At 31.4% G+C, this 22197-nt stretch overlaps 3 protein-coding genes, 4 non-coding genes and 1 pseudogene across 8 annotated transcripts; 1 reads left to right on the top strand and 7 right to left on the bottom strand.

The window, feature by feature from the left end:
• The first annotated feature begins 1348 nt into the window (after window positions 1-1348).
• Window positions 1349-7121, top strand: LOC124929322 (transcription factor EMB1444-like). Of its 2 annotated transcripts, XM_047469651.1 has the most exons (11): window positions 1358-2265; window positions 2868-3038; window positions 3126-3210; window positions 3349-3390; window positions 3666-3725; window positions 4403-4522; window positions 4650-5633; window positions 5715-5816; window positions 6202-6339; window positions 6519-6644; window positions 6763-7121. In XM_047469651.1, the coding sequence occupies exons 1-11, from the start codon at window positions 2171-2173 to the stop codon at window positions 6841-6843; spliced, it is 2004 nt and encodes a 667-aa protein (XP_047325607.1). In that variant the 5' UTR covers window positions 1358-2170; the 3' UTR covers window positions 6844-7121. The 2 variants fall into 2 exon arrangements, with proteins under 2 accessions (XP_047325608.1, XP_047325607.1); XM_047469652.1 differs by lacking the exons at window positions 6519-6644; window positions 6763-7121 and having other exon boundaries at window positions 1349-2265; window positions 5720-5816.
• A 1650-nt stretch (window positions 7122-8771) lies between these two features.
• On the bottom strand, window positions 8772-8857 carry LOC124933194. Its single transcript, XR_007098903.1, has one exon. It is a non-coding gene; the product is annotated as a small nucleolar RNA Z102/R77 (small nucleolar RNA).
• Window positions 8858-8990: 133 nt separating this feature from the next.
• Window positions 8991-9075, bottom strand: LOC124933195. The gene has a single exon (XR_007098904.1). It is a non-coding gene; the product is annotated as a small nucleolar RNA Z102/R77 (small nucleolar RNA).
• A 185-nt stretch (window positions 9076-9260) lies between these two features.
• Window positions 9261-9345, bottom strand: LOC124933197. Its single transcript, XR_007098906.1, has one exon. It is a non-coding gene; the product is annotated as a small nucleolar RNA Z102/R77 (small nucleolar RNA).
• Window positions 9346-9514: 169 nt separating this feature from the next.
• Window positions 9515-9595, bottom strand: LOC124933198 (annotated as a pseudogene).
• Window positions 9596-9759: 164 nt separating this feature from the next.
• On the bottom strand, window positions 9760-9844 carry LOC124933196. Its single transcript, XR_007098905.1, has one exon. It is a non-coding gene; the product is annotated as a small nucleolar RNA Z102/R77 (small nucleolar RNA).
• Window positions 9845-12371: 2527 nt separating this feature from the next.
• On the bottom strand, window positions 12372-12929 carry LOC124929745 (transcriptional regulator SUPERMAN-like). The gene has a single exon (XM_047470140.1). The coding sequence runs from the start codon at window positions 12927-12929 to the stop codon at window positions 12372-12374; it is 558 nt and encodes a 185-aa protein (XP_047326096.1).
• A 2126-nt stretch (window positions 12930-15055) lies between these two features.
• LOC124929744 (myosin-11-like) lies at window positions 15056-20596 on the bottom strand. Its single transcript, XM_047470139.1, has 14 exons — window positions 20550-20596; window positions 19974-20088; window positions 19859-19885; window positions 19510-19764; window positions 19270-19425; window positions 18976-19182; window positions 18747-18890; window positions 17988-18058; window positions 17774-17873; window positions 17614-17670; window positions 17457-17513; window positions 17282-17362; window positions 15722-15804; window positions 15056-15564 (listed from the first exon to the last, which is right to left on the bottom strand). Exons 1-14 carry the CDS (start codon window positions 20594-20596, stop codon window positions 15441-15443), a joined length of 1524 nt encoding a protein of 507 aa, XP_047326095.1. The 3' UTR covers window positions 15056-15440.
• Between the last annotated feature and the right edge of the window lie 1601 nt (window positions 20597-22197).

Genomic DNA, 22197 nt, shown 5'->3' with positions numbered 1-22197 from the left:
AATAATTTAATTTTATAGTTAATTTGTAAATATATATTTATATATTTATATATTTTATTATTTAACTTATTTATTTATAAAATTTAAAATAATAATAGAGATAGTAATAAATTAAATAAAAAATAACAAAATATATATTTTCAAATATATATTATATTTGATAAATATATATTTAAAATAATAAAAAATTAAATATAAAAATAATTATTTTTTTAATTAATTATTTCTCTCCTCTATTATTAATAATTTATTTATTAATATATTTGATAAATATATATTTAAAATAATAAAAAATTAAATATAAAAATAATTATTTTTTTAATTAATTATTTCTCTCCTCTATTATTAATAATTTATTTATTAATTTTTAAAATGAGTTATAATGAAAATTAAAGATTTCTCAAGATTAACTAACTCAAATCAAATATACTAATATTCAAATTAAATATAACTCAAACTATGATATATTAATATTCAATTGTAAATAATTTTTTTTTATAAGAGTTAACCCATAATGTAAGAAGAGAGAATATATAACATTTTAAGACTTAATTAATTAAGTTTATAATATAATTTATAATAAAATAAAATATAAAAAAAAAATTAAAGAGAGAAAAAAGGAAAAACAACTATTAAAGAGTTTAAGTAAAAAAATATATATAATTTTAAAAATTATATATTTATATATTTAATTTATTTATTTTCCATATTATAATTCGTTTTAAAAATAAATAAATATATAAATTATATATAGGGAGAGGAGATAAATAATTAATTTTAAAAAATTAAGAATATTTATATTTAATTTTTTTATTATCTTAATTTATCAAATATAATATATATAATTTTATTTAGTTTGTTATTGTCCCTATTATTATAATTTTAAATTTTATAAATAAATAAGTTAAATAATAAAATATATAAATATATAAATATATATTTACAAATTAACTATAAAATTAAATTATTAATAAAGATTAAAGAATAGATAAAAAATAAATGATTAATAAAAAGAAGAGAGAGAAATTATTAATGACCAGGAGAGAGAGGTAAATAAAATTTAAAATGTTGAGTTATCATGCCTAGTCAGCCTTCCACATAGTTTCGCTACACATTCGCTGCAAATCTTTCGCTTCCCCTATCATTACTTTATATATATAGATGATGAGTTATTTAAAATAATTTTCAATAATTCAACCTAATAAGACCTTAATTATGTTTGCCTAAAGGTCTTAAGTTACGCAGGGTGCGCAGGATGAGATTGGGAATTTTTTTGCTCAAGATTGTGAAATTACCTTATGCCACATAGGAGGAAGATCCATGGGTGCGCACTTGAACACCTGGCGCAGCGTATAAAGTTGCGCCGCACAGTCCGACAAAAAGCTGCATATTCATTCATGGTTGTTCTATATATAAAATGAAGTTTCAAAACCCTTGCAGTTGCAGATCAGTCGACCTTTCTCTCACACAAGAAGACACCTGTTCACTTCTCTTTCTCTCTATATATAAACCAAATCATTCCAAATTCTCTTCACTGTCGAAGATCGGAGGAGGGGGGATGATGATTAGTTACATTCTTGCATAATCAATCTGGGTTCTTTTCCTGGAGCAAATGGACGCGGATGTGACTCAGAATTTCGAATGTTTTGGGGATTGCGGGGATTAAAGGCTTGTATTCGTGCTAACTAGATAGTTTTATTGACTGGGTCAGTTGTTATTTGTTATTCATCGTCTAAATTCCTCATCTTTTTACTCATTTGGACTGTACCTGCTAAAGAAATCAATGGACAGATGTTTTAAGTTGACAGTTTGTAGTGAGACAATAGGAATTCAGTTGCTTGACATCTTTGATTGCTTGTTTTGTTGAGTTTCTTTGTATTGGAATCTGGTTTGGGTTTCTGGTTCTGGTATTTGCTGAGAATGGGAATAGACGAGCTACTGCTTCCTACGGTAGGACCTCCAATAAAAAAGAGAGCAGGGTTGAGGAGGAAGCAGGCTGGAAGAGGCTCTTACAGAGGCAGCTAGGCTTTGAAGTTCAGGGAATTAGGGTTTATTTCTGGGGGTTGGCTAATTGATTGACCAGGTTATTTTTGGGGGGTGTGGGTTATTAGCGGTTTTCTTAACATTTTATTTAACTGGGGACGTACATTCAAGTGAACTCCTTTGAGAGATGGCTACTCAATTACAGCAAGCTCTCAGGAGCCTCTGTTACAACTCAGATTGGAAGTATGCTGTGTTTTGGAAGTTCAAACATCAATCTCGAATGTAAGTTCCTTGTTCTCCTACTCATGTTTGTTGTTTGGTCTGATGTTGGTTGCACCTCTTCTTTATATTCATTAAATGTATTCTCATGTATTGTCAATTTCTTTTCTTGATGATCTTAAACTTGCTTGGCAGGGGAATATCACAATTATTTTGTCTTTTGTTTATTTGAGAAAATGATAAATCATTTTATTAAATAAGTACTTTTGAACACATGTAAATGAACCTATTTCTATTTTTCTACTAGATATCCAATTTAGCACTATTTCTTCAATCTTCATCAGCTGAAGTCGCCCAGAAAGCATAATTATCTTATTCCATTTTGAAAAATTAATGTTGTGAAAATGACTTCTTACAAGACAAATAACGATCAAGTAAAAGAATGAGTTAGATGAGAAGAAACAGGGAAAATAGGAAAGTCTCAAACTTATCTGATCGAACTTCAACCCTCTCATCCCTGGTTTGATTTCTTGTTGTATTTCACCTACATATCCCATTGTAGCCTATATTATTTATTATTGGAGTTTTGATCCGTCTTATGAATTTGCTTAGTTTCATCCAAGTTGAATGAATATGCATTCTATAATTCTGAGAGTTTGTTGCAGGATGTTGACCTGGGAGGATGCTTACTATGACAACAACCATGAGCAACAGAATCTTTCAGAGGGAATGTGTTCCTCTGGGACAGGGAATGCTCTTTCTGATTGGCATGCTCATGATCCTCTTGGATTAGCAGTAGCAAAGATGACATACCATGTATACTCTCTTGGTGAAGGGTATGGCAATTTCACTATTTCCTTCTGTTATATTCATATCTAAGTGTCTGGGCATAAGATTATCATCATTGACTCTTAATGTTATAGGGTTGTAGGACAAGTTGCCGTTACTGGAAAGCACATGTGGATTCTTGCAGATAATCATATTACGGACTATAATTCCACCATTGAGGTACATGTTTTTCTAACTATAATTTTATGTTCAATCCATTCGTTCGGAAGAAAGTACTTTCTGTTTTTTCTTGCAATTTCTTGTTTTTTGTTGATAACTGTTTACACTTGTTTGCATTATCCTTTCTTCTTTTTTCAGCATTGTGATGGGTGGCAAGCTCAATTTTCAGCTGGTATTAAGGTGTGCATCTGTCCTTGTTATATAGAAACTTATAAAAGGCATTAATCATTTTAAGGAGTTGGAACAATAAGTATTCTTCCATCTTGTGAAGTCTTGTTGGGAGTGAGATCGAGTTTAACTAAATACTTCAATAGCATTTAAAGACTAGCTTGAACCTGCGTGTAGAGTTTCCTGATCAAGATTGAATAGCCTGATGTTTGCGTTCACTGGTTAAGCTTTTGTATTAATGTTTCTTCCATTCATTTGGTTTAACGGGAATCTTTTCAATCTTGTAGACTGTTGTGGTGGTGCCAATCAGTCCATATGGAGTTATACAGCTCGGCTCTCTAAATAAAGTATGACTTTCTACAACAATGTCCTGATAAATGTCCATATGTTTACTGATAAATGATAAATTTCTGTTAATCCATATATAACTACATGATACATATTCATGTGTTCAGCAACATGATCTTGTTCAATAATAACCTATGAGATCTTTTATTCTTCTCAATTTGTTTCATTTGATCATTGCATAGCAGAAAGTTCAGGCAACTTATGATTATATGTATATGCCTGTAAGGATTGTTTAGGTAAATGTCATTGAATGCAATACTTACCAAATATGAAATAGCTTATATGAGTCTTCTTTTGATGAAGTTCTGTTTCGGCATATCATTTTTCATGTTGATCATGATTCGGAAAAAAAATACATTTTGTTATGTTTGCCAAAACCCATAATGACCTAGAAAACTAATATGTTTCATGATCTATAAAATATTTTGATCATGATGCAGAAAAAAAATCTCAATTACAAATTAAACAAAAAACTACACTATAGTTTGGATCATGATCTATATAATAATTTGTATACCATAGTTACATTACAATTAGGATCATTATCCCAAAAGTCTTGTATCAAACAAAAAAAATCATGTCACAAAATACAAATTTCCAAATTCTTGTTTTTTGCTGCAGCTTATTTATGTTGTCCGGTGTTAATTTTTATTTATGGTTTATTCTCCTGCTGCAGGTGTCTGAGGATCTGAAGCTGGTGAACCACATGAGACAGCTATTTTTAGTGCTGCAAGATTCCTCTGTGGAATCTATATCTATCATGGCATCATACATTACAAGGAGCTCCTTATCTCTGGTTAGTTAACCTATCTTTCTTTATTTTTTATATTCTTATTTATGTGAAAACATAACCGTTCATACTAGCACCTAATGGCCTTTCTCCTCTTAAGTTCAGATTCTAATACTTGCATGGTTCTTTGCAGAGTCAAATTGGATCAGTTAACAAAGACAAGATATTTTCTGGATCATCCACATTTAACTCCACTCAGAAACTTGTGGATCATTCTTATGCTATCTCAGTTCCTGCCAATAGCTCTCCTGATGCTGATGCAACAATCAGCAAGCAAGAAGAATTGGGACCGTCAACAACAAATTGTGAAGAAACTTGTTCAATTGCTGAGCAGCATAAAAAGGTGGAGGACAAGAGTTCTGTTTTCTGGAGCCAGGTTGGAGATGATTGCGATTTTGGCCATTTAAGAAATGATTCGGATGATGTCATGTTCCCCGTCCACGAATTTGGGGTAGATATTCCGCTCACTCCTTCGGATCTCCTTGATTCTAGAACTTGCAACGTTTCAAGTGGGTTTCTACAGATGCCAGAATCTTTAGATGTGCAAATTGATATGGACTTTGGACAGGATTTAGAATCAAACACAGAATTCAAGAGTAAGAATACATTGAATAACAATTCCTTCAGCAACTATTCTGGCTGCGAACTATTCGAAGCCCTGGGACCAGCTTTTCAAAGAGAACACACTAACTATGATTGGGATGCAAACAAGATTGGAAACGAAATACCCATTTCAATACCTGAAGAAACAACTCCATACTGTGGTTCCGGGCATCTTCTAGAAGCAGTAGTGGCTAGTGTATGCGAGAAACTGCCTGAGTCCACTTATCATAAGCCTCAAGTTGATTCAGCAAGCTGTTCTTTGAATCAATCACTGGTGGAAAACGAAGCCTCGTACTGTTTGAGCTCTGAGGTATCCGGTGTGTGGTCTTCTCGATGCTTTTCATCGCCAAATCTCAGTGCGTGTAGTGGACAGTTGGAGAGATCTCAGGAAACAACAAAGGTAGGAAAAAAGAGGGCTAGACCAGGTGAAAGTGGCAGGCCTAGACCAAGGGACAGACAATTGATTCAGGATCGCATCAAGGAGCTCCGGGATCTTGTTCCTAGTGGGTCGAAGGTAACTAACTTTCCGCATTACATTGTATAACTCTTTCTGTTTTATCTGTGTATTGAAATATGTGGATATATATGTACACAGTGCAGTATCGATGCACTTCTGGAGCGTACAATCAAGCACATGTTTTTCCTGCAGAATGTAACAAAGCATGCTGACAAACTGAGTAAATGTGCCGAATTAAAGGTATGTTGATGCTTATTGACTTCTTACTGCTGTGGATATGATCTACCAAGCTAGAAGCACAGCAAAATTTATTTACTGGTTTCACTTAGGGAATGTATGGTTCATGCGGAACTAGAATTAGAATTAGAATTATGGGTCTAGTTCTAAATTCTTTGTTTGTTTGATTACTAAAAATAAGTAATTGAATCAAATTATAATTTCAATTGAATTGAATGTATATAATTTTTTAAGTTTCAATTTCATCCTTCGTAGTTCCTACTTTCGGAATTGCAATTCTTTGATTTCTTCAAATATAAGAATTGAATTATTACAATTCCAGTTTTAATTCAAATTACACACATCCAACAATAGCCTTATCAATAATACAATGCACTAAATGTTGCAGATAAGAAACAAAGAGAATAGAAAAGGAATGCAGAGTTACGAGCAAGGATCAAGTTGGGCATTGGAAGTGGGAAGTCACCTAAAAGTTGGTTCAATAATGGTGGAAAATATCAACATGAATGGGCAAATGCTAATTGAGGTAGTTAATAAGTAATTTTGTAAATTCCTTTTCCCAAAAAAGAAAAGAAAATGTAATTTTGGTAACAGTTCCTGCACATACAAGTGACATTGATGATATTTATTCTCTGCCCAATAATTGATAACTATAAATTTTTGTTTTACATGTACTGTATACTTAATTTGATGATGATGGTGCAGATGACATGTGAGGAATGTAGCCAATTCCTTGATATAGTAGAAGCCATAAGGAGCTTGGGGCTGACAATTTTGAAAGGCGTAACTGAAGCCTGTGGTGAGAAGATCTGGATGTGTTTCGTGGTTGAGGTAAGAAGAGACAGTTATCATAATTTAGAAAGTAATTTTCTTTTTGAAGGGCTTTTTATTTATGATCAACATGAAATTGGCTTGGGCTGGTAATGTTGATTTTGTTTGTTGTGAATAGGGACAAAGCAACAGAAGCATGCACCGCATGGATGTCTTGTGGTCACTTGTACAAATACTGCAGTCGAAGACAATCGCGTAGTATGATGAGTTAAGAGGTTCGTTCATTCAACAAGTTATTTGGAGGTTCTGTTCTACTTCTACCCAAGAGAGAAGAAAAGAATGAAAGAAATTGTGTTTGTGATGTGATTTTATTTGGCAATAATACACTACTACTGCTGCTGCTTTTGTGTGAGATTTTGGTTTTCTTTCATGTGTGTTGATTTTGTTGTTTCCACATGGTTTGTAGCTTGTAATTTTGTAAGATACATAAATGTATTGAAACAGGATTTTTTTTCTTAAATATAATTCATTCCCTGAGATTATCTTTTTTTAAGAAAAAATTCACTAATATGTCAACTACAAGTTTTGATGTTTCCTAAATGAATAATTGGCATTGAGTAAACTGATGACACCATCAAATGATGAAGACTAAAAAAATCAATTAAAAAAAATATTCTAGAGAATTGAAAAGAAACAATTAAAAAGAAGAAAAAAAATACAGTGGATTGAAAATATTATAAAAAATATATATTTTTAATTTTCAATTACCTTTGCAAATATTAAACCATTATTCTATTAGTCTAGAGAGAAAAAATCTATGATAACAACTCTATTAAATCTTTAATAAGAATTTAAATATTTATAGTTGTACTTCATATAATAACGATCAAAATTTTAAATCATGTGTTATAAATAATATGACTAAATGTAGTATTTTAATATTAACTTATTATTTAAATTAGTTAGTAATGAATTAATTTACTCTTTCAAATATAAAACTAATTTTATTTCATACACATTACAAATTCTACAAAATATTAAACAATAATATTAAAATTAATATAATATATTTTTAAATAATAATTATATAAAATAAAATAAATTATATTTAACTAATTAATTTAAAAAAAGAAATTTGACATTGTAACATGCATCACTCCAATATAAAGACCTTCCTTCCTCTATTTTTCTTCTCTATATATTCATTACTCTAAATTACGAAGAATCCAACATATTTTATTTAATAGAGAAAGATTAATCCATTCATCAGTCATTATTAGATTACATAATTTCATTTCTATTGTTGCAATAGAAAAAAAAAAATAGGGAAGCTAACAAGCACAAATTGGAGTGACTAAATCAAAAAGTATAATGTCTGAAATACTAAAGACTTCCATTGAGTCTATCTTGATGATACTTTCTAAAAAACAATAAATATAATCACATATGAAGTAATTGCAATCAAGAGCATATGAAGTATATTTGAATAGTGAAATGATAAGAGACCGAATCAAATATACTTGATTAGAGAAATGCTAAGGTTTACAAATTCACTCCTATTAAATTATCTGACATCATTCCACAGAACCTATCATTTCTCATTTGATTATTCACTAAAATTGTCTTAATAGAAAAGTATTAAAAATAACCTCCGTCTCTTAATAACTTTTGTTGTTGTTGAAAGAAGGTTGAAGTTGTTTGAGATACAGATGTAAAATGTGACTCAAATCTCTTCATTTGACTGTTGTTGTGATGAGCCTATACATTCCTGATTAATACTGTAATAAATCTAGCATTCAAGATGAACTTTAGCTTCTTCTGGACACCTTAGAAGCTTCCAAATAGTTCATAATGTCCTTCACAATTACCACTAGCAAATCAATTAGTCTTTAATCTCCTGCAATATTGTTTCAAAAGAATCTAATGTACTTCATATTTCCCAGAAGTAACATGAGTAAAATGTAAGTCCACCAATACGGGTATCTTCTCTATCACAAAAAAGAGAAGATTTAAAGATATCAGTTGACTACAAACAATTTAGCACAAATATTGAGCTCCAGTCTTAAACATTGAATACAGAAGCCTTCGATATGTGCATTTACAGATTAATTTCGTGAAATTTTCACAAAGAAAAATTATAGAGCCGAAATTGTATTAAAAGAAGACAACAATAATAAGAATGAAAGAGAATGATCAGATAGAGCTAATACAATAGACACCATCATCCCGGTGATCAAACCAATAGGGAAATTAACCAAATCATCACATCATCCTCTTAACTCCATAGTTCATAAAAGATTATCAAGTATCAATCAAGTGAAAGCACAATTATAAAAAAAAAATGTGTTCTTTTGTATCAGATCATAAAACATTATCAGATTTCTTGATAAGAAGATATTGAATGGAGAATGATCAGATAGAGCTAATACGTGATTTGCCATCATGCCGGCAATCAAACCAATAGGGAAACCTATTAATCATCATATCATTCTCAATTGAAACAGTATGAGAATCTAAACAACAGGTCTCTTTAGAAGGAAACATAAAATTAGTATTTTCACAATGGACATAAATTAAACAGAGAATGAAACTGTAGAGCTAGAAATCAATCATATGTACTGTAATAAATTACGTTATGTATTTAAAAAACGATTCTTTAGACAAAAATTGATAACAGAATGATCAGATAGAGCTAATACGTGATTTGCCATCATACCGGCAATCAAACCAATAGGGAAACCTATTAATCATCACTTCATTCTCAATTAACCAATTCATATGAAGAGAAACAGCATAGAAATTCTGAATTGAATATATTTATCGTCTCAATCTGTAAAGAGAACAAGATTAAAAATTTCCCAGTAAACATAAACCCTAATATTACTTTGAGAAAAAACAATTTCAATTTAGACGAAGAGAATATGACTAGAGAATGATCAGATAGAATACGTGATTTGCCATCATAACGGAGATCAAACCAATAGGGAATTCTATTAATCATCAATTCATTCTCACTTATCAAATTCACAGGGAAAGAAATATCATGGAAATTCAGAAAGAATAGATCTTTCATCTCGCTCTAAAGTGAACACAAGATTAGAAATTTGACAGTAATCATAAACCCTAACATTACTTTCACAAAAAGAAATCAATGTAGATGAAAACAATGACTAGAGAATGATCAGATAGAGCTAATACGTGATATGCCATCATATCGGCAATCAAACCAATAGGGAAACCTATTAATCATCACTTCATTCTCAGTTAACGACATCATATAGAGAGAAAAGAGCATGGAAATTCTGAATCAATAGATTTATCGTCAAACATACTATTAGAGATTTCAATTCACGTAAATGTAAACAGAGAAAGAAAGAAACTAACACTACGAATCAATCAGCGGCGCATTGGGACGACAGGAAAGAAGAACGCAAACTGAAAACTTGTGTTAAACCCTAAAGCCGTCTTGTCTATATATAGAGTTGAGATTGGTCCGTCATAAAAGAACGCAACTGAAACCCTAACGCCGTCGCAGCGTTCAAGTTTCAAATACCATATGGACGAATCGGGTCTCAATAATAACCCGTTTTTAGGCCCACTAAGATCCGTGCATTCATTCTGGGCTAAAGCAATTCTGTTTGGGCCCAACAATATTTATATATATCCGATATTCCAATAAATAAAAAACATTTAAGAAATTTTGGGTTGTTTTTTTTTTCTATTACAAAACACATTTAAAAAATAAAATAAAATAAAAAGACAAGAGAGAGTATCTAGGAATATTTAAAAACATGTGAGTTTTTTTTGTTTTTTTTTTTTTTAATTAGTACTGTGTGTCATTTTTCATTTGGTAATGAATAAACTTTGTAATTGTTTTTTTTTAATAAATTAAATGATTTTTTTCATAAAAATTCAGTTTGTTTTAAATTTTGTTGTTCAATTGGATCACGTTTATTGATTCTATTTCGACAGCTTTGTGCTATTAATCTAGACTAGGTAATCTAGGTAATCGGAGAAAAATTGTACTGATAATGACTTCGTAACCAGCTTCGTCATTATGGTTTTTTTTTGTTTTAATTCAGAATAAAATAGTTTTTGTGAGTCAAAATAATTTTTTAGTAAAGTGTTAATAAACGAAAAAGTTGTATGATATTAAAAAACAGGTGACCAAAAACTTCAGTTGATTCCACAAATTCTCAAAAACAAATCCACTAATTTATCCAAATGTTGATCCATCACTGATCCTAAAATAAAAACAATGAAAAAGTTATTTTTTATATAGTAATAAGATTTTTTTTCATATTTTTAAATGAGTTTTTGTATTTTGAGCTAATGAATTTATTAAAATGTTAGACTTTGAACTTGAAGATATTTATGATGAAGGGTTTTGATTCATTTTATGTTTTAAAAAAATTGACATTTTTTTCTGCAAGTTTAGCAAGAATACAATATTACAATCTTTTAATTTTCTTGGATTTATGTATATAAAATTCTTCCAGTATATTAATAGTTTGGAGAATATTCTAGCTAGTTCTATAATTTTGACCAAACAAGCATTCGTTAGTTGGCCATGCATATAACATTGATCAAACACCAATATTATATGTTACCAAAAATACTTATATATTATTCTTAGAGTTCCTCTAAAATGTATTGAACATATCACTTTAAACATGACTAATTAAAAAATAGAAATGTTAATAACTCGTTAAATATTTCGTTTCAAAATATAGAGAATGAAACTTAAAGAAATTGACAGAGGCCGCAAATCATATGATTCATCACTAAAGGCTAGGGAACTCAATTTATCTATTATTTAATAAAATATTCAATCTCAATCTTTTTCTTCATATTTTCATCATTCTAACATAAGTAAATGGAGATGATTTATTGTTCTTTTCTTTTCCTTTATCCTAAAACTAACTTTTCATAGTTACCTTCTAATTTCTTGTTTTTATAATGAAAAAACAATTACACTATAGAAAATACAAATATATGGTTGACTAGATAAATAAGTAAAACCATATTATAACTTAAGATCTAATTAAATGTTAAAAAGAAACCCTAGGATAACATTATCTCATTCTCTCTTAGTTTGTTGTTCTTTGGTGATGATATGAGATATTGTTCATCTCGTTCTTAGTTTATCTAAACTTTTTGGAATTTATAAAAATGATGATAAAACCCTAAAAGAACATTACAAAAGACAAAATTAACACAATTTATATGAATTAGACCTTGATATTTTCACTTCAATAAGAGATCAGTTTGCTGAAAGCAAATATGCAATTGATTCGATAAATGAATTGTGGAGGTACCTTATATATGTTTCTAACCATATATATGCAATTGTTTGTGCAGCACTGATGAAACAGAAAAATAAAACTTTATTCGCCTACGGTTTGCGTGAAGATCACACAAACGCGTGCCTCGGGGAAATAACAACCAAATAAAGTTAAAAGTATGAGAAAAGATTGCCACAAGTTCAGTTCCAAATTAATAGCTTAGTACATAAAAAAAAATGTTACAAAAATAACTATATATGGTAAAAACTTCAAATATGATTTATAGAAATTATATATAGTTGCTTCATATCCTTATACAACAATGACAAAAATGTTAATTAAACTTTAAGGAGAATCAAAACCCTAATGGGAAATTATCCATTTTTTTTTGTAAGTGATCTTATATATATAAAGTACCTGAGGTAGGAAAGCAATTTTACCCTCAGATTTAGTATATATGATTTGCGTAAGACCATGAAATATACTAAAATATGGATTTATATCAATTGTAACCAAGCCTAAGCTCCAAATCAATGTCACCTTCTTGATCAATTCTAATCCCCTTCGACTCCTTCTCCAACTCTTTACCAACTTGACCAAATGGTGAATTGAAACTCACTTGATAATCAAACTCCGAGCCAAAATGACTAACAAATCCTTGCGGGTATTGATTGAAATAAACTTCGGAATGAAAGTGTTTCCCACTCGAAGCTGGGAAATATGTCCGGTACTCAATCCGAGTAGCCTCATCATGGCATGAGCAATAGCTCGAGACTAACTCATGAGTTTGTATATCTTTACGATGATATTTCTTTAAATTCCCCGAAAGAGAAGAAGAGGAAGATCGCTTACCTCTTGCCCTATCTTTCCTATGTATGTTCATATGACCACCTAAGGCTTGGGCCGTTGTGAAGCCTCTCTTGCAAAACACACAATTATAGGATCGACCAGTACCCACACGATCTTGATCGCCACTTTCTTCATCAACTCGGTCAAATTCTTCGCTTGATCTCGACGATAACGAGTTCATGGAGTCATGATCTTGATAATTGGATTCCATCATGAACAAATTAATTTTCAAAAGTGGTTAACTTGCTAGTAGCTAGCTAGGAGAAGGAGAAGCAAAGATTGAATTGAGAATTGAAGGGAGTTCTTGGTCAAGAAAATGAGTGTTTTTGAGGAGAACCTCAAATTAATTAGTATATATGTAATAACTCAGGCCGGCAATCATCATATTATATTACCAAATCATATAACTAGTACTATTTAATTATTTACATATACTATTATTAATTGCCATTACTACAACATTTTCTTCTATTGTTTTCAATACAATTCATACCATCGATTGCGACATCAGCTAATGTTGTAAAAGTCTGTTTACCGCGTTCGTTATTTTGTCCCGTATGATTTCCCCCCCTAGTTTTATATGGACTATATTGTTAAATTTGATTTTGTGTTATTATTTTATGTGTCTAGCTCCATTGAAATTATACTATTAACAAATGAAATGAATTCATGATATAATTACAAGACTAATTCTAGTGTGCTTTGTACGTTAATTGAAGGTCTCTGGTCAAAATTAAATTAAAAAATAACCCTATAACAATCATAAATGTAAACTGTGGTGGGTAACTTAACACATTTTTTAATTACAATTGCTCTTGCTAGTACATAGACATTTAACTACTGTTAGTTACCATTGTGGATTTCTTGACACGTTAAAACATGATTCAGTGGTTTTTAATTACCGTCCTAAATATATAGACCTTTAACTAGTATTAGCTATGGCAAATTTTTACAGTAATTAATACTAAAAAGTTTACGACTTTTTCTAATAGGGTTGATATATAAAAATCGTGGTATTTATCGAGAACATGTCTTCACGAAGTATTCTAACGATAAATAAAACCACTATGTTTGAAAACACTTGAAGTTGAAATTAAGTGTTTGAATAAGATATACTTGATTTGATCTAAAACACGATAAAATCATACAATATAAAGAAAACAATCAATAACATACATGTAACAAGAAAATAATGCTGAAATTCTTACGAATAATATGTACATGAAAAAATGTGGTATTATGGTAAGTCGTTATAGTATGTGTCACAATGAAGTTAAATCAATAACTCACTTATTTTTGTATTAACTTGGTGACTAGTATCTAGAGTTTTTTATTTTAACATTTGAATTTGCGACCTTAATATTGTTACTCTAACATCTAACCAAATAGACTAGATTACTATATAACATCCAACCAAATATTGTTACTATAACATCTTACAATTATGAAAGATGAAAAGAGAATTATAAGTCCAATTTACAATAAAAAATAAAAAAAACTCAATTAAAAAAAAATATTTTGAAATTTTACAACCCTAATTAAACTCAGAGCATTTCTAATGTTAATAAAGAGACCTTTAGAAATGATTATTTCCATTTTTGAGTGGGTTAATACATTGTTAGTGATATTTGGTTCTTTTAATCTATATTAATATTATTTTTCATAAAAATATTTGAATATAATTTTATGAATGGAACGGTTGGATTTGCAGGCGAGAGGAATAATTAATTTTGTATTAGGTTTGGTTCAGGTGTCATAATTGATGCCTTTTGGATTACACGTAAGCACAAATATTTTTTTTTTGACACATTCTTATAAAACAATTTGCCAAATACTTTTCAATTCAAGAAGATGGGAATTATATATAATTATGATCCCTTACGTGATACAACAGATTAAGAAAAATAATATTATTAAGTAGTAACTCAAACAAAGCACAAATATTCATGAGACAAAAAAAATAGTTAGCTTTAATTTAAATTAAATTGGAAGGACATTGAAAATAAATAAAATGTAATAGTTTGTCCTTTTGTGTTTGTTTTGTTTCATTGAAGATTTTATATGAACACCATATTGGAGGTGTAGTCAAAGAGATTGACTCAGGTCTTTCTTCAAGTTGGTCTAACCATTGTAGGTCAATTTATACATTATTTTTTCAAATAACTTCATTTATTCAAAATAATAATACTACAAAAGTACAATACAATAAACAAATGAAGATTCAGCTATTGAAACATAAACATTTTTTTTTTTGTTTGTTAATTTTGAATCTTATTTCGACAGTTTCACATCGTTAACTCCAAATATTCTCTAATTCTTGAAGAAATATTTCGAAATATAACACACGACCTAATTAACATAATAGAAAGAGCCGGCTTGCGACTGCATAACAAGACTCGCCAGCTTAAGCATCTTGGCCATCATAGCCTTCTTAAAAGAAGATCACAATTAGCCTTAGTTTTGGATGTGAAATACAACATATTAAGTTAAAAGCTTGTGTTATTGGCAATTCATGCCAAATGACAACTGTGGAGTTCCTTGTGGAAAAAAAAAACTCAAAAGGGGAAAAAAAACAGTGTATGCTTGTAAAGGACAGTACTTACTGAGGGGGCATTTTTACCTACAGATTTCCCTAAAGCTAGCACTTTCAAGGCCAAGACATGAATCATTATTGTCCAATCAGATACTTCTCTTTAACCTAGCCAATGAATTAATGGAGCGATCAATCGGTGTGTGGCAACAAGAAGCTGAAGCCTGAATTCTCGCGAATAAGTGGAGGTGGTTCAACATCTGCTATTTGAATCTGGTCCATTGATTTTGAGAGATCATCCACCGAGAATGGGATGCTGCACAAATGAAAAAATTGTTCATGAATATGGGTAATGCACAAGCTAGTTGGATGTAGTCTCAACCCATTAGTTTTTCTTTTTTGAAACAAAAGTTTATTTCAGCCTAAAGCTATCAAGTTATCATTAGATTGTTGGGTTATATAGCGGTTGTGACCTTGAATCATCGTCGAGCAAAAATGAGTTGCTGATGGCATGGTTTGAATCTTCAGTCATGAGCACTCTCATGTTAGATATAACCTGTCAATGCAAACATTATTTTGGAGAACAAATGAGAAAGATACATGTAAAATCAAGAGTTAACACAAAATCAGAATGCTAAAATTCTAGAAAGCTGGTCGATTTTAAATGTTTCCCTAATTAATTTTTTCAAAATTTAAAGTTTGTAGTAACAAGTTGTCGCAAATACAACTTTGACTAAATAAACAGTTAATATACCAAGCTTTTTAACACGTGAACTTCTAATTTATTCTTCCAATTTGTTTGTTGCATTATATTTTGTTCATTTACCAATTCATGTATGAGGGTCACACATGAGAAAATGTAAGTTTTATAATATCTCCATCCCATGTTATGGCTCTCTTTGGTTAGTGACAAAAGATATGAAATAATAATTGAAGAATATGGTGGAAAAAATGTGTGTATATAAAGTGGTCTATGTTTGTAGTGGGAAATGATTGATGTGATGTAAATGGTGTATGGAATTGTCTCTGATAACTAAACAAGTCTATATGACAATTATGTCATTCACACAATACACTTCCCCATCAATTTAGAACCTACTACTTAGTGAATTTGGTATGATACCTTCCAAACTTACTTTTTCACTACAATAATGGGAATATTTGAGATTCCATGTACAAATTTAACTACTTACTTTAAACTTTAAGCAATAGGTGACGTACTAAGGTTGGGATTGATCTTGGCCTCCTTAATATTAAATAGTAAGTTTATAGGAATTAGGTAAGCAGTAATAGCTATCAGCTAGTATTCTAGTTCTTGTCAAATAGTGATTAAATTTAGTATAAGCAACTCTATTTTACCAGTTTTAATTATGCAATAAGATGTTATTTCTATCATTATTTCATCTCCAATTCTTCTTGGCCTCTCATCTCCAATTCTTCTTGGCCTATCAGATCCATTTTAGTTACTTAAGCCTTAATAGACGTGGGTTATTTGAGATTAATTCCAAATAACCTACTATCCAATCAACAATTCCAAATTATTATATTTCACCCGTAATGTCTTTTTACCCAAATACCTCATTTTCAATAGCCTACACCAAACAAGGTTAATAACCCCAGATCAAACAAGGCCTTAAGCTTTTGGTCTAGACAGTAACTTAACACCCAATACATACTCTCTCTTGACTAAAATTTCAACCTATTTTTTTTGTTTGTGAAAATAACAATCTTTGGTAAATACCACAATTTAACTTTTGGAAAGTCCCACAAGTTACACCTTGGCATGTACCACAAGTTAGTTTGCCCTTTTTATCAATGTTTCCTTCTTTAACATGTATTTATATGGGTGTTTATCCTATCAGCATATGAGAGAATTATTCCTCAATCTTTCTATTTCTCAATTCTTCATTTTCAAATCAGTTTATGCAACTGCAAACCAAAAACATTACTAGAAGACATATATTCAGCTACCAAGTTCTCAGACATCAAAATGATTAAGGCTTGACCTACAAAGGTTGGAACACTGGACTCACATCTGGGGAAAGGCTGTGAGTTCCATACTTGTCATCCCAATACATTGTGCTTATCCGGTAAAGCTGTTGAATACTAAGCACCTGAGATGGTTCAGAATAGAACCTGCTCAGGAAAAAAGAAAAAAAGATGCATACTTGCAATATTGAATTTTTCAGATTGGAGTTAACAGCTAACCGGACACAGATCATGACTTATTTCATCAAGTGTCTTTTGTGGCTTCTGATGTATGACCTATATCAGTTTCCAGAAAGAAAGTTAAAAAAGTAACCAAGTTAACAAATAATGATCTAGCATAATGAAATATCTAAGAGGACAATGAGCTGTTTCATACCAAGAAACCTATGGCCTGTCTGATATGCTTGAGCTCATCCCATGAAGAACCGGCATACTGAGTACATTTTGTTTTTCTACTGTCAAATTCTTCGGAGAAAAGATAGAGAAGACAGCAGGAAGCAGTACGTGTGGATCACTTATAAGAGAAAGCTGGTTACCTCTTCAGTGGCATTGTAGCACCAATTTTCCAGTTCAGCTAAACCTGCCTTGACATACTCACCATTACTGAAGGAGCAGCATTCCCGTCTTAACAGAAGGCTACAAGATGGAGAGCTCAAAATGAGCATTCTTTTTGCTAAGCCATAAAAAGTCTTAAGACTTTGTTCTGTTTGAGGAAAATTAATGCAAATCATTTTATCCTAGGCTGCAAACCTGTTGAACAATTGCACATTAACGAAAGAAAAAGTTTGAGTGGAGACTTTGCGAACTAAAAAAGGAGGTACCTGAAAGTTGATATTGTAGATGTTAGATTGCAAGCATGTTAAGTCAAAGACATAAGAGATATTACATAATAGCAACTATTTCGAGATTTGACATATATCATGGCTATGATAATAAATATATTTTCCTGTGAATCTGGTAGTTTGAAAAAGAAAGGAACACAAGTTACCATGAAATGTTTTGTACAAAATCAATGCATCAGATGCATTGCAATAACAGATCATTTATGTAAGAAAAAGGCATATTGATTACTTTTAACTTCCATGAAAAGAGTTTCTTAGGAAACTGATAGAATTTTTAATGGTAAAATTGTTGTCAAATATTTTGGAAAAAGCTAGAAATTATAACTTCAAAACGTTGTGAAACTGGAACTCATGACAGATATATTTATTATCTATTTCTTTTGTCATTCTGATTAGTCATTCAATGTTTAACTCAACCAATCTTAACAAATTAGTCTACATCATGCAGAAATCTGGATTGTGGAATCATAAAGTGTAAGTTAGAATGGAAACCATCAGGAACATGAAATTCAGAGCATAGAAGTAACCATGCAAAAGTGAAAACAAACACAGAAATCATAAATAATAACAATACGAAAAGATAACATGTGAACACATCTCATATTTCCTAGAAACAAGCAAATATTGAAGACAAGAAGACAACAAACTAAAGGAATTTTCTGCTCACAAAATTGGCTTTCAATATGTCCAAAAAATTTCCAAGTCGTTTCACAATCCCTTGCCAGTGAGCAATTAAAATCTCTTGAGCAGCAGCATTTGCAAGGGTTCGGGCTGTTCCCTTGACTAAACTTGCCCTGGATATCCTTGGCGCCTTTACCATTTCAAAAGTACAGACAAAGTTTTAAACCAAAGCAGAAGAAATTTACCTCCCTTTCACCAAATAAACAACGTCATACCTGAATGCACAAACCTAACAGTGGAGAAACCTCTTTTTTAAGGTTATCCCTCACCATACCATATATCTTCTCCACGTATGCTGTTAGCTGCTGTTTAAACAGCAGAGCAGGGTATTTAGCTTCAACTTGGCGTAATGTGTCTACTTTTCCATTTGGTTCTCCATCAATGACAGAAAGATTTACACTTTGTGGAGTCCCACGGAAACTCTGAGAAAGACTATCAACTTTTTAGATAAATGTTAACAGGCTTGAAAGGTTTAATAGAAAAAAAGGCAATAGATTGTAGTTCATGACCTGGGTCATCCTCCCAAACAATGTAGCTGATGATGATCGACGGTGTTGTGGAGTCATTCCTGCTGCTCCGCTTGCTTTTAGTGTACGTTGCAAGAGCAACAATAGAGTTGATGCATTGGATAACCAGTATGCTAACGTGTCATTGTTGTCTTGAGTCTTTGGTTAGTGAAGTGGAGAACAAGAGTTAAAAGTTAAATAACAATTAGTATCCAGCAAAACATTGAATTCAACAATTCGTACCTCAATAGCTTGTCCTATTGTTTGAATGATACGATCAAAGATGCTGGTTCTCTCTACTTCAAATGATCTCCACTGTCTCAGGCACTTGTAAATAATACATGCAGCAACCGGCCTGCCCTTGCTGAATCCTAAGTGCTGAGCAACGCACCGAATAAGCAAGTCTTGATACTCTTGCTGCTTCTCATTAAGTGATTTTTGCGGCTTATCATCTAACTCCGCCTGATCTCTTGCATTTATTGAACCGCTGCGAAGATCCTAGAAAATTCCAAAACATCAGAAGCCATAAACAAAATATCTGAAGTAGTACTTACAGATGTAGATAAACAGTTGTTCCTGTAGTTCCACATACCACATTGGATTTTGTACTTTCTGTCCTCTGTAAAACATGAAACATCATTTAGACTTTCGAGAACAAAATGGAAGGAAAAGAACTTTGACTGAATTTTCAGTTTGATCAACATTACCTGAATAGAAGATCTAGAGCGAGCTGCAAGAGCCTTGTTGTTTTGTGCTTGGGTGAGAGCCTGCTGACGCAGAACCTTATTTTCCGATTCAACATTGCTGAGCTTCTCTTCAAGCCTATAAAAATATGGCCAAAAGTCCCATCAATTATTCTTCCCAAAAATACGAAGATATCCGCAACCCAATAAGAGAAGACATTTTCAGTTCCCTATTTTTGTTTCTTGTTCAGATCTCTATGGGTAAACTGCACGGGATTACAGAGGAAAACTCAATTACATTTGATATATTGGGATCATTATCATGTTTTGTCCCATATTTTCAATATTAGTGTTCCTAACCAGTTCTAGATATTTATAAATTGATTTAATCCTCATGGTGACCCAATTAGATGTTAGAAAAAAATCACGTTTATATATTAAAAAGAATACATTCCTGATCAGTAGCAATTTTCTAGTCAGAATATATTCAGACTTTCTGCAGTTACCTATAGTAAGGAGTGGCAGAAGTTTTTAAAGTGATATGCAGAAATTGAAAGATTTTCTTACTGAAGAAGGTACAAATATAGAGACTACCGTTACCTGTGCTCTGTTAATGTAACAATTGACTCCCATTCAGCCTTCGTCATCAAAATAAATATTTTGTGAACCACCAAAATGTGATATGGTATTTTTTTTTTGAAAAATGTTAATTTTTATTAAAAAGAACGCAAAAATGTGATACGATAATTATTAAAGATTACTTCTGCTTCAATCTCCTTGGAAATTTTAGAAGGGTGGTTCAGAATTTTGAACTCCTTTCCTCAATAGCTGTCTAGACCATACCTACGTAAATAAAGAAATAGTGGAGCACTAGTTTCTGCTTCACACCCTTTAGATAAAGGATCTCCGATGTGGAGTCTGAAGCTGAAGCCGAAAATAAGGAAGACAAGAACACAAAAATTCAAGTTGAAGATAACAAAGGTAAAAAGCCTTGAAATTCTCATAAACAATTCTTTCTATCAAATCAAAATGGACTCGTACAAAGAGAGAACTCAAAATGAGAAACAACAATACTCATCATCTTCAATACAATCTCCTTATCGCCAGAAGAAAGGGAAAGGGAAGAAGAGGAAGAAGGCCTTTCAATGAAAATGGATGGCATGCAAAAATGTCAGGCTGGGATGGTTAAGTTTGAATACAGTTTTTTTTTTCTAGAATGTATGAATGTTACTAATCAATTTTTTTAGGGTCTTTTGATTGTCATCTTTAATCATAGTTATGTTTGTCTAGTTTTAATTTCTGACACTCACACTTTTGGGATTTTAATAAAGGGTTCTAACCGTTTTAAAAAAAAAACAGACTTGTTCAGAAGGAAGCATTCACCTACTTTAGCTACTGTTTTCAAATTTTGATTTGATGCACAGCTCTTTACATAGAGTAGTAGCAGCAGAAGGAGTAACAAGATCTTTGCGGCTCCCAAATAAGTTTATTATTTACTGATTCTTTGTTTAGCTCAAATAATGTTCATTATCATTCTTGAAGGAATAAAATAATATTTAAATAAATGAGCGTGAAGAGGAATCAGAATCCAATCTCCATATCCCAAAGGAAGAGAAAAGGCGAAGCTGTTGGGAAAATAAACTTCAAATTGAAAATTTTGAAATTTCCAATATCGGGCTTGCATGATCAAGATAGCCCTCCTACAGATGGGCATGTGGAAACCTAGAGATCTTAGCAAAAGTTAGCATGTGATCTGTAGTCATGTCATCTCAATTGCATCGGCAAATGTTTGTAAAGCTCAGTCCCTGGAAAAGATTCCCATGAGAAATGCTTTTAAGTTGTAAGTGAAATAATTAGATTTATTCTCCATATGAAACTAAAGAAGAGATTCAACTGCAAACCACGGATAGATAAATAGGATAACATGAAAGGAGTGAGATATCGCTTGATGCTTCATTTGAAAAATCTACTATTTATTTCTATTTTTGTGGTATGAGAAGTTACTAAAATTTAAAAAGCTTGATTTGGTCGGTCAGGAAAATCATCATTGGCTGATATGGGAATTGAAGCAGATAATAAGGGAACAATAGAAGCCCATACGGATATGTGGAAGACAAATAGAGTACAATATGCCACATAGCTGCCATTTTCCATAGTCACTTATGACAGCTTACTAAGATGAACAAAGGAAAAAAAGTATGAACAACATGATAGAGGGTCCAAGGAACATTAGAATAATTGGAAAGAT

The sequence above is a fragment of the Impatiens glandulifera genome, chromosome 3 (assembly GCF_907164915.1).
Source record: "Impatiens glandulifera chromosome 3, dImpGla2.1, whole genome shotgun sequence".
Taxonomy (NCBI): Eukaryota; Viridiplantae; Streptophyta; class Magnoliopsida; order Ericales; family Balsaminaceae; genus Impatiens; species Impatiens glandulifera.
The sequence above is the reverse complement of the archived record's forward strand: the minus strand, read 5'-3'. Positions and strand labels throughout refer to the sequence as shown.

Bases quoted from the DNA above. Each gene is read 5' to 3' on its own strand.
- LOC124929744 (XM_047470139.1), bottom strand. From the start codon at position 20,596: ATGACGAAGGCTGAATGGGAGTCAATTGTTACATTAACAGAGCACAG. The intron at 18,059-18,746 runs GTGAGCAGAAAA...ATCAACTTTCAG, and splicing joins ACATATTGAAAGCCAATTTT to GTACCTCCTTTTTTAGTTCG. The intron at 17,363-17,456 runs GTTAGCTGTTAA...GAACCATCTCAG, and splicing joins TAAGTCATGATCTGTGTCCG to GTGCTTAGTATTCAACAGCT.
- LOC124929745 (XM_047470140.1), bottom strand. From the start codon at position 12,929: ATGGAATCCAATTATCAAGATCATGACTCCATGAACTCGTTATCGTCG.
- LOC124929322 (XM_047469651.1), top strand. From the start codon at position 2,171: ATGGCTACTCAATTACAGCAAGCTCTCAGGAGCCTCTGTTACAACTCA. The intron at 3,039-3,125 runs GTATGGCAATTT...TTAATGTTATAG, and splicing joins GTATACTCTCTTGGTGAAGG to GGTTGTAGGACAAGTTGCCG. The intron at 5,817-6,201 runs GTATGTTGATGC...TAAATGTTGCAG, and splicing joins GTAAATGTGCCGAATTAAAG to ATAAGAAACAAAGAGAATAG.